Consider the following 11,722-nt stretch of genomic DNA (forward strand, 5'->3'; position numbering starts at 1 on the left):
ACAAAATTCTTGAACGCGAAACGGAGCGCGAAGACTCTGGGAGGCGGGGCCAAGACCGGAAGTGAGGGAGGGTGTTTGGAACCGACAGGGAGTCTCGTGTGAGCTTTTGTGGGCTTACGAGGGGCACGCGCACGTTGCGGGCCCACTTCACATCCCTCTGACGTTACAATCGTGTTTCTTATCTTTGTCCATTCTGTCATTCAACAGACCGTGCAGCAAGCGCTGTTGTAGGCGCGAGGCTACAGCCACGACCCCAACAAGATCTCTGCCCCCAGCAGCTTCAGAAGGACCAGAGAGCAGTAGTTAGGTACGGGGGCTCTGGAGCTGCAGTGCAGCTTGAGTTTGAGTTCTGCTTCCATAACTTCCTAACTGTACGACCTTGGGCAACAAACTTAACAAAATGGGGATAAAAATGACACCGAACCCAATGGTTGCAAGGACTAGGTTAATATTACTGTGTAAAGTGCTTTGAACAGCATCTGGCATAGTGTGTCAGTTATTTTTATTAGTATGTTTAGGTGGAGAGAAATCTGCTTTGATAGGCTTTCAAGAACTATTCAACAGGGCTTCCCTGGTGGCGCAGTGGTTGAGAATCTGCCTGCTAGTGCAGGGGACACGGGTTCGAGCCCTGGTCTGGGAAGATCCCACATGCCGCGGAGCAAATGGGCCCGTGAGCCACAACTACTGAGCCTGCGCGTCTGGAGCCTGTGCTCCACAAGAGAGGCCGCGATGAAGAGTGGCCCCCGCTTGCCGCAACTAGAGAAAGCCCTTGCACAGAAATGAAGACCCAACACAGCCAAAAATAAATAAATAAAAAGCCAAGCATTTGAAGCCCTTTAAAAAAAAAAAAGAACTATTCAATAGAGGAATTCAGGAATTCCAAACCCAATATAATTACTATGAAAAATATGGAGGTTTCTAACCTATGTATCTTACCCACATTTGATATTTGTTGCCCCTAGCTATCTCTTGCGTATATTTCCAATGAAAATGACCTGGATCTATTTTCAACATGGCAAGAGAGAAGCTAGAGAGATTGAATTTTTTTTTTTTTCATTCAGTGTTTTATTTTTTAAAACTCAGGTAATTTACTTTTTGGCCAGGCAGCATGCAGGATTTAGTTCACCAACCAGAGATGGAACCCGTGACCCCTGCAGTGGAAGCGGAGTCTTAACCACTGGACCGCCAGGGAAGTCCCTAGAGAGAGACTGAATTCTAATACTCAAGTTTAGGGAGAAGACTTTTCTTCCTGTGGGCATTAAGAGCTTTACTTGAATTATCTCATTTAACCCTCACATTTCTTAGATGCTTTTATTATCCTTACCTTACAGGTGAGAAAACTGAAGCTTGGAGAGGTTAAGTTGCCCAACTTCACACAGCCAGAACATATGACCCTTGGGAGCAGAGGCTAACAAAGTGGGGTGCAAGAGGTAATCCAAATTTCTTGAAAAAGAATTAGATTGCGTATTTTACTTATCTCACAATATGTTAAATTTTTGTCACGTTTTAAGGTTTATTAGTCAATAAAGTATTGTTATACTTTATAAATAAATATGCATATCTTGGAACACATGTTCAGAAAATATACATAAGAAAACAGGTTTGGAGGTCACTGCCCTGAAGCATGAACTTTTAACCACTGGGCTACACTGGGTGGTCACAGCACAGGCCCAGGAAGAAGAGCAGGCTGGGTCCCTCAGGGCCTATGAGAAGGGGGCACTGGACTGATAGGGCTTCACTAGCTGCAGGGCCCCACAGGTCTCCCATCCACAACCCTGCCTTGGCTTCTAGTACACTTCAGTGTATCTCAAGCTGAACTCCACAGCCCTGCTGTCAGCAGACATCGGGAAAGTCTCATATTTCTGCTCCAGTGAACATTACCAGTATAGTCCTCTCCACCCCATCGCCTCCTGCCCATTTCTGTCTTCAGTTCCACCTCTACCCTTTCTACTCAGTACCAAACCTTAGCCTGACAAGACTAAGCTCAGGGCTTAACCCTGCCTCACCGGGCAGTTAAGCAGGATCAAATGCATTCACAACCAGTGGCATGGTCTAAGTTTTGCCCTGTCTCTGCAGTTCCATCTAATAAAGCTAATGCCCCACCTTCCCTGGCACTACCCAAACCCCTTCCCTGCTTGACATTCCTCCATAACATGGTGATTAATCTGACACTGTTCTACTCGTTGGTTTCTTGTCAACCCCCCACCCACTCTGTTTGCCAATTTTCCCCACTACACGAAGCTCCGTGAAAGCAGAGCTTTATTTTGTTCAGTTCTATGATGTGCCAGGCACAAAGCAAGCACTCAAACATCTATTGAAGGAATGAGTGAAATGCCAGCTCCAGTCCCCAAATTACAGTAGCCACACCGGAGAAAATGTTCTTCAGGAGGTTGAATTCTACCAGCATAACAAACAAGGACAGAGTGCAAAATAAAAATAAAATAATAATAAATAATAATAAAACAAGGACAGAGTGATTTCAGAGGCCAGTGCTGTTTGAAAGCCACCATTTTAATGAGAACTTCTTCACCTGTCCTAGACTCCCTCCCCTCAGAAGACTCTCTTCCTGTTGAGAGTCAGTATTTTATACACCCAAACCAACTTCCAAACTCCAGACGTAGCTGTCTTCACCTTCTCCAGCTCTTCAGAGTTCCAACTTGACATGAGAGAGCATTGTGTGGAGGGAGGGTAAAGACTTTATAGGAAAAAAATGACAATGACATGCCTGAGGGTTCATTTCTGGGTTTCTTCGCAGGCCAATTCAAATCCTCCAAAACAAGGTCAAGTAACCCAAGAGGCTTGCGTTTCCGTCACAAACTGTTCAGAAATTGTGCTCAGATCTCTGACTCAGACCAGGTGTCCTCCCCACATGGGCAAGGCCTGGTGGGGAGGCCACTCCAGTCTTTTCCAATAGCAATAAATAACCCCGCGGTCTGAGCAGCACTGGAGGCTGGCCGGGAACCACCCACGGCTACCGCTGGGAAGCCAGACCTGTCTCATAGCCCTCCGTCTTCATGTCATTGAGCCCCAGTTCCTCGTTTTGGTCAAATGTGCGATTATAGTGCTCCACCTTCATCTCAGGATCATCTTCTGGTGCGTACACGTTCTGCAAGGCCAAGGACAGACCATCAGTGCCTGTGCCATCCTGCCACCCCCACCCCCCCAGACAGCTTCCAATTCCCACTTTCCCAGGACCTTAAGGAGGTGTTTATTCCTTTTTTTTTGTTTTTGGCTGCACGCCATGCGGGATCTTAATTCCCTGACCGGGGATTGAACGTGCGCCCCCTGCAGTGGAAGCAGAGTCCTAACCACTGGACCACCAAGGAAGTCCCTTTATTCTCTTTTTAAGGGCCTCCAACACCCCATGGCTAGGCTCAACTCGTGGGCAGCAACAGAACCCACATGGGCTAGAAGTGGGACTGCAGGGAGAAAAACTTTCTATCTGCACCTTCTTACGAAGAGAGTAGCATAGTCTTAACAGTGGAGAGACCTTAGAACAGTTTTGCCTGACCCATAATAACTGCTCAATAAATGTTAAAGTTACTGTTAATCACCAGAGTATCTCCCTAGTCAGCTTAAAGCCTTTTCCCGTCTTGGCCTCTGGACAAGGCACCATTTCTCCTCAATCCACAGTCAGATTTGCAAAATGAAAATGCCACTGCTGGACTCAGAGCTGGGACTCGAGCTAGACTAGAGGAAGAAGGAACCTGGGAGTCTCCTTTTTCCCCCTCTTGACACACACTTACTGTCCCATACACCTTCCCCCTTCCTCTCTTATGTTCCAATTTCTGCTAAAAGGTTCCTTGATAAAAAGCAGTTCATTTAGAATTAAGTCTCTCAGTTTCTGGAGAAATGATACATATTTAAGGAAGGTCAGAAAAGATATCTCTGTGAAATACCAGGGAAGGTCTACAGTACCTGCAAGTAGCTGTTTCCTGCTGGATCATCCATAACAAAGTGGGCCTTCATGTTACCCTCAATGATCTAAGGGAGACAGAATACAGCATGAGCATGTAAATCTTACATAGCTGCTGGCAGGAAGGGACTATGTCTGCCACACAGAAACCAACCCAATTTACACTGCAGAATCCCCCAAAGTTTTAAGAATTGGTGAAATGAAGGTGCCTCTAGAGGTGGAGTGGAGAGAATCTAAAATAAAGACTGTTTCACAGCTATTTAAGAAGCAATCCGGCATCCCCAATCTCCTCTCCCATTCCAAACAGACCAACGACTGCCCTTGCCCCACCCCAATAAAAGAGAATTCTGTGGAGAAGTTACCACAGCACACTATGGACAGGGGGACACTCGCCCAGTTGAGGGTAGAGGGAAAGAAATCAAGAACAGAAGTCAATGTACCCTTATTGGAAACAGACATACACACACCCCAGCCCTCTTCCCACACTCAGCTCTCAGAACACTGCCAGCCAAGCCTCCACCCTCAAGACAGGAAACGGAACACCCACTGATGGGAATCTGACCAGCCCAAGAGGAAACACCTAACAACTCTGGCACTGGAGTTACCTCAACAAAATGGCCAAGCTAAATCCCCCTCCAACGAGCCCAACGTCAGCAAGACTCACCCCACTCAGATGTTTTAGTCCTCTACTTTTAAATAGACAACCAATGACTACCAGACATCTGAGCAAAGCCCGTAATATTGAAAGACAGAAATCAAATGGGAAAAAAAACCTTAAGAGGAAATGGAAACTATGCGAGGAAAATAAAACGTCAAAAAAAAAACAAACCCAAAATTAATATTCTCAAAGAGAAAAAAATACTACATCCTTAAAACAACAGGATGCTACTTTTTTAAAAGGAGGAGAAAGTATTGAAAGACCAAAAGCCACTTGGAAAATAAAAATGTCAGTGGAAATGAAAAACTCAATTGAAGGGTTGGAAAATTAAGATAATCTCCAAGAGTAGAGCAAACACCAAGAAACTGAAAACAGGACAAAAAAATAAGTAAATTACAGAAGACCAGACAAGTCAGTCTAACATCCAAAACATAGGGATTTCAGAAAGAGAGAACAGAGGGGAAGCAATAGAATACTTTTTAAAAGCTTCCTAGAACTGAGCCACATGAGTTTCCAGATTCAAAGAACCCACCAAGTGCTTAGCGACAATGGTTGAAAATTGACCCACGTACACCAAGTCACATCCTGAAATTTTACATCACAGGGGACACAAAAGTATCGCAAGAATAGGTCACAAACAAAAGACAGGGAATCAGAATGCCTTCAAACTTCTCAACAGCCAAACTGGGAAACTGAAAGACATTAGTGGGAAACTGGAAGACCTTAGAAATTCTGATAAAAAATTATTTCCATCCTAGAATTCTATTCCCAGCCATTAATCTAATATAAGAGTAGAATAAGGACTTCCCTGGTGGCGCACTGGATAAGAATCCGCCTGCCAATGCAAGGGACCCAGGTTTGAGTCCTGGTCCGGGAAGATCCCACATGCCGCGGAGCAACTAAGCCCGTGCACCACAGCTACTGAGTCTGCACTCTAGAGCCCGTGAACCACAACTACTGAGCCCACGTGCCACAACTACTGAAGCCCATGTGCCTGGACCCCGTGTTCCACAAGAGAAGCCACCGCAATGGGAAGCCCGCACACCACAAGGAAGGGTAGCCCCCGCTCACCGCAGCTACAGAAAGCCCGTGTGCAGCAACGAAGACTCAGTGCAGCCAAAATTAAAATATGAATTTTAAAAAAAAGGTGGAATAAAAAAATTTTCAGACATGCAAAGTCCCAGAAATTTTACTTCCCATGCATTTTCTTAAGAAGCTACTGGAGAAGAGGCTCCAACAGAAAAAAGGGAGAAAACCAAGAAAGGAGATGGCATGGGATATCAGAAACCAAGAGAATACCCAACATGTCGGTTAGATGTTTACATGTGGCAAGAAAGGGTATGCAGCTTCTTGTTCACTGGAGCCCCAGGACCACAAGCACTGACCGGCCAGAGTCCTCTCACCTGGTTCAACTTCTGGCTAAACTCCTGCAGTTTCTCTGTCCGGCCAGGACTGGAACTGTCGCCCAGTGTGAAAGGGTTCTTGGTCACCTGCAATAAATGGCATCCAAACTGCTAGAATACTGGCTCCATGTTTGATAGGCTTAACCATAAACCTGGTGCGGGGTGACAGGGGTGCCTGTCAGGGAAGCTTGGTCGCCATTTGTGCCGCACCGCCTTTCTGACCTAGGCGGCCACCCCTAAAACCGTGTGAATTAATCTGCCAAGATGATAACGGGCAACATGAAACAAAAACTATAGAAATGTTCTTAAATATGATCTCTAGTCCTCATTGGAAGAAGTGCAAAATAAAGTATAATTTACAAAGACAAAATGCCCGACGACTGATAACCAGTTAAGCAAAATGATTCATTAAGAGGATAAACATATGGGTTAAGTCAACACACACATATATATGTATGTTCGGGACTTTTTTAGGTGCTGGAAGGACCCTCATGACCCCATTTTACAGTGAAATAAATGACTTACCCAAAACCGCAAAATATCTACATCAGCCCAGAATTAGGTGCGAGAATTTCCATTCTGAATTTCCAACAAACTTATCATCACAATCCAAAATAATATTTAAGCCTCTCAAATCAGCTTTAAAGCAAAGAAACCTCAGTTATCAGCTCCAAAAACTAGGACCTTTGCAGCCTTCCAGCCCCTTCCCCACAGCTGCACTGCGGAAGATGCCATGCACTATACTCAGGGGACTCACCAGTTCCCGGATGTCCTTCAGTATCCCCTCCAGTGTGGTGAACTTGCCCCCAAGGACAGCCATTCCCAGTTCAAATTCCAGCTCTGGGATTTCCATACTACATGTCTCGGACTGTGAGATGAGAGATCAAATTAGGCTTTAAATCAGGAGCTGCTAGAGAAAGCTAACCAGAGTCCTCCTGCCAAATTAGTACCACCAGTGATAATCTGGGGACAAAGTCAGCTGTCCCAGTTTTCTCTGAATCTCCAATTAAAGCTAGACTCACTCCTAGAACCAACCTTAAAAGGGGGCATTCTGAGTCATGGCTCCAGCAGACATCCTGTCATTAGAGATCAGAAACAAGGGCCCTCACAGACACTAGAGGCAAAAGGCTGCCAAGTCATCAGAAAGAGCTTAGGGGTCACCTTCTGAATCTGCACTTCCTACCATGGATTAACTCTGCTCAGGGATCCTCAAACCCAAGGAAGTAAGGAGGTACTTCACAACGCCAGGATATGATTGAGAAAAGACAAATTCCCCCTCGACAGAGACAGCCACGTGCAGAGGATAGTCACTTCCCCAAGCAGGTTGTTACCTTGAGCAGGTCTCGAGTCATATCTGAGGGATCAGTGATGTAGAAGGTGATCCTGGTGCCCAAGGGCTCTACTGCGCCTCCAGATTTCACCTGCAACAGACAGCAGTGCCAGGAGCAGCAGCAGAGGAGACACCCATCCTCACCTGGTGCGGGGAGACCCGGAAGGGCTGGGGGAGTAGGCTTGGACCTCCAATCAGGCCCACTAATGGCTACCAAGGACAGTGCTTTCTAAACCAACAGTGGCAGCAGTCACCCAAACCAAAATCACTGAAAGCTGGCCAGAAGCAGAGTGCCCAGCACCGGCAGCCTGCCAAAGATTCACCCCAGATTGCCAAGAAACGAATTCACGGTTAAAAAAATGACTCTTGGGGCTGAAAGGGACTTCCAACTGCAACTAGTGTGTAGATTCCCTTTATAATTTTCTGGTTTAAGAATTGAAACAGCTTATGCGTGAATACACTCAGGAAAAGGGAATTTACAACCCTCCAAGGCAGCCCACTCTATATTCAGATAGACCTTGAAAGTTTTTTATTACTGAGTCAAAATCTGCCTCCCTGCTCTTCCACCCCTCTGAGCTGTAGGTCAAAAAGTAGTTCTCTCTCTTCCATATAACCAACTTTGAATGTCTTCAACAAGTTATGCTATCTCTAACTTTTCTTCCCTAAGCTAATTTCTAGTTCAAGAGCTCCTCACCCTAAGCAGCTTCAGAAAGGATGAAAGCTACTCTTCCCAAACGATGAAGCCCACCCACCTCATTGGTCCGATGGCCGCAGTTCTCGCAGTTGGTAGCCATGATGATAACCTCCTTAAAGTGGGGAATTTCTGGAAGATGGAATTAAGGAAATCTGCTTCCAGGACAGCAAGACCACCCTGTGGGGAAGAACAAATCCGAACCCCACAAACACACAGCTGCTGGTCCCAGGACTGCAGGAAAGAGATCACAAGAAGCAGCCTAACTCAGACAGCCCCCCAGAAGAGGGCAAGGTCACCACCCACGGCGATCGCTGTTCATCAGTGTTTGATGACATGGCTCAGGCCACACGCAGGAGCCTAGAGACCATGGCCTAATTCTCTCTTTGAACCCAAAAGCCAAGGTGCACGGTCTCATCAAAGGCAACATCCCTCTCATCGCTCGGAATAAAGCCTTGTGCTTTCCCTGAAGGGAGTACTCTCCACCTTGAATATAATCTTCATGCCTGAGTCAGATGAAGAGCAACCCAACTGCCCGACAAAAGATACGAACTAGCTTCATGTTGGTCTGGGCTGGAGCATTGCATTCCGGGCAGTTGGTGTTGAACTGGAGCACCTGGAACACAACAGGGGACGTAGAGTGAGCCCTCCCAAGCAGGTGAAGCCTGCTCAGGCTGAAGACATTCAGCTGGTACACTGGCGGCCACCCGTGAACAGCGTCAGTCTCAGCCCACCACTCTGCTCCTTCCTCCACAGTTGCCAATGTGACTCACTTCGTTTCTGAGATCTTCCTCTTCTGGTTTCTCTTCTGGTTCCTCTGCCTAAAGTAGCAGAGATGCAAATCATACGTTGGCACACAGACCTCAGCCTCGCCAACACCCTGCCCCAGAGTGAGAGAAAATGCTCTGGCTTGCTTACGTCAGCTGCCACCTCGTGGGTTTAACAGAGAAGTTGGAAAGCAAAGCCCCAGGCAAGGGAAGAACAGAGCTTAGGATAGGATCACAGCCACTGCTGTCCCAAAGTCCTTAAGTGAGCTAGAGGGGAGGCACACACATGCTGAGATAGCGTACACAGGGCGGCAGCAGCAAAATAAGTTCCCACTGACTCCCAGCAATCGGAGTGCAAGATAATTCCAGAGCATTCTTCTGGCTTCTTCAGGGCACTTACCTGGAGCCCCAGCATCTCTTCCTGCTGTAGAGTCCGATTATAGTGTGTGATCACCAGGGCATCATCTTTCCGGGGAGCATGTGGGTTTTCCACAAAGCTGTTCCCTGAGGGATCATCAATGATCTAACAGATGGGTAACGAGAGAGCAGTTATAACAAGAAATCATGTACGATCCTCCACCTACCATCAGACCACAGAGGCACCACAGAAAAATCTCAGACTGTCTTAATGGTCCCTCCTACCCTAAATCTAGGGCACCTGGAGTCCCTCAGTACTCACCAGGGTGAAAGGAGAGGCCACTTGCTTTAGCTCCTTCAGTTTGACAATGAACTCATCAATTCTTTCAGCCGTGGCTTCTTCATTCGCCTGACAGGAACAAAGAGTAAAAGATCAGCCCTGGGGATAGAATTTATGCCCCCATCACTTCCGACAGGAAGCCACCACCTGTCTTAGTGTGACTGGGAACAGAGACTCAGGCTTCACGATAAGAGGTAGCAAATTAGTTTGAAGTTTATGGGCGGTGCCAGATGAGCCTCATTGTCTCACTCATTCAGCCATTGAGTCCAGGCATTTGTGCCAGGTTATAGATAACAGTAAATGAACCAGAGCCCTCTCATGGGGCTCCACAGCCAGTTAAGACGACAGATGACTAAATTTGCAATTATATTATTTCATACATATATATATATGTATATATGACATGTCATAATAAACATAAGATACAATGGAACACTCAGGAAGCACAGATAAGCCCAAGAATATCAGGAAAGGGTCCTTGGAGGCAATGTTACAGTGTCTGTCTGGGAAGAGGCCTCAATGTACAGTGGGGGAGGGGAAGTGGAAAGGAATAGTGGTACAGCATATGCAACATCCAGGCAGCTATAACATCGCTGTGTGCTTCCCCACAAAGTTCTCCAACATTCAATCAGAGACAGCTCAGCCACGTGGGAAGGGGAACAAGTGTACATAAATAATTTTTCCTTGAGCTGCCGCCATCAGAAAACCCCAGCTCACCCTTCGTGAGGGCTGATCCAGCTCCAGGCCAGAGACGGCACGGCTGATCAATCCTTCAACAGTAGTCAGAGCTGGTGAGGAAGAACAAAAGACTGGTCAGTCTTCACTTCGCTATCAAGTGCCTGCAGGACCCTGGGCAGTTCACTTGAACCCTCTGGGCCTTGATTTCACCTGTAAAATAAGGAGGCAGGGAACAAGGTTCCATTCACCTCTAACTCATTCTGGTTTTTCTGTAAGATGATGTGGAAAAACCCGGACGAAGCTTTTGGCCAACCCAATACTATCTTAAGCTGCTTCCCCTAAGCTTTCTGTTTATGTTAAACCAATGAAGATCACAATGATGTGGCCAAACCCACACACTAGCCACTAGGCCTGGTACCAGGAGTTTTGCAAGAAAGTAAGATTTGAGCTAGGCATGAACAGTGCAAACACTCTGACCTTAAACTTACCTCCTTTCTGGCTGAAGGCAGGAATTTCAAAATCCAGCTCTGGGATCCTTGTGGTGGCAGAGTCAGTCTTCACTACTTCTCTGTTCATGTCCTGGGCAGAAAGAAAAACCTTCAGTCCACAGAGGTCTCAACAATACAGGTTCTTCTCAGGAAATAACAGAGTGCCCCCCCCCACCCACCCCGGCAACCACCACCCTCAGAGGCCCCAGCCCAGCTGTCTCTTCCTCTCTCCACTAGGGGGAGTCCGGACTACTCCTGCGGAATAGTACCTTGATGTGAAAACCAGCTACCCAAACGATGAGAGTACTATTCATAACTACTGCTCATTTGATACTTTCTGACAAAGTTTACAAAGCGCTTTCACAAGTCTTACCTCACCTGAGCAGATGACAGCACCAACGCCATTTTACAAAGGAGGAAACTGAGGCTTGAACACTTAAGTGGATTTATTTGAGGTCCGACCACCTGGACCAGAGCTATGACTCCAGTCCCCAAGCTTTCTCTAGGACACTAGGGTAACTGCTCTGGGCTCCTCTCACCTCCTGGGCCCTGACGGTCAAAGTATAGCGCACTCCCTGGTCCTGTATCCTGCCTGCCGACTGGATCTCCGTGTTGTTCCAGCCACAGTGCTCGCAGGAAAAGGAGCTCACGATTATTTCTCTAAAGAAGGGAATCTCGGTGAGCAGGAGGCGCGTCATGCCCTAGGGAAGCAGAAGACAGTTAGGCAAAGAACCAATGAAACCCCCATCCCCCATCTACTGACCCCCGGGCGTGCCTCGCCTCCGGGTCCCCAACTGGACCAGCCTGGCCAGGTCGCCGACCCCCGCTCCTCCCCTCCTCAAACCAACCCTCCAGCCGCCCGTGGCCGCGCCCCCGCCTCACATTACGGTAGCAGTTCATGCACAGCGATTCGATCTCGGTAGGCTGCTGCTCCTCGTCATCAGCGCTAATAGGCCGGAACAAGTGCCCCGTCCCGGGCTGTCGGGTCTGGACGGGCGAGGGGGCGGCAGCAGCCGCCGGGAGGCCAGGATCCACAGCCCCACTGGCCAACATGACCACGCGCTGCTCAGGCCCCAACTTCGGTCTTCTGCGCC

The 11,722-nt window shown here is 47.5% G+C and overlaps 1 protein-coding gene across 2 annotated transcripts; it reads right to left on the reverse strand.

Moving 5' to 3' along the window:
• Positions 1 to 2,477: 2,477 nt before the first annotated feature.
• Positions 2,478 to 11,722, reverse strand: ZPR1 (ZPR1 zinc finger). Of its 2 annotated transcripts, XM_060160434.1 has the most exons (14): positions 11,511 to 11,722; positions 11,168 to 11,329; positions 10,629 to 10,719; positions 10,180 to 10,250; positions 9,445 to 9,531; positions 9,166 to 9,288; positions 8,772 to 8,819; positions 8,548 to 8,614; positions 8,060 to 8,130; positions 7,309 to 7,398; positions 6,735 to 6,845; positions 5,978 to 6,064; positions 3,919 to 3,984; positions 2,478 to 3,106 (listed from the first exon to the last, which is right to left on the reverse strand). In XM_060160434.1, exons 1-14 carry the CDS (start codon positions 11,679 to 11,681, stop codon positions 2,972 to 2,974), a joined length of 1,380 nt encoding a protein of 459 aa, XP_060016417.1. In that variant the 5' UTR covers positions 11,682 to 11,722; the 3' UTR covers positions 2,478 to 2,971. The 2 variants fall into 2 exon arrangements, with proteins under 2 accessions (XP_060016417.1, XP_060016418.1); XM_060160435.1 differs by lacking the exon at positions 6,735 to 6,845.

Source organism: Lagenorhynchus albirostris, chromosome 9 (assembly GCF_949774975.1).
Source record: "Lagenorhynchus albirostris chromosome 9, mLagAlb1.1, whole genome shotgun sequence".
Taxonomy (NCBI): domain Eukaryota; kingdom Metazoa; phylum Chordata; class Mammalia; order Artiodactyla; family Delphinidae; genus Lagenorhynchus; species Lagenorhynchus albirostris.

Excerpts from the sequence above, each read along its gene's own strand:
- ZPR1 (XM_060160434.1), bottom strand. The coding sequence starts at position 11,681 with ATGTTGGCCAGTGGGGCTGTGGATCCTGGCCTCCCGGCGGCTGCTGCC. Across the intron at positions 11,330-11,510 it reads GCATGAACTGCTACCGTAAT|GGCATGACGCGCCTCCTGCT; the intron begins GTGAGGCGGGGG and ends CTGCTTCCCTAG. Across the intron at positions 8,820-9,165 it reads AAGAGATGCTGGGGCTCCAG|GCAGAGGAACCAGAAGAGAA; the intron begins GTAAGTGCCCTG and ends CTGCTACTTTAG.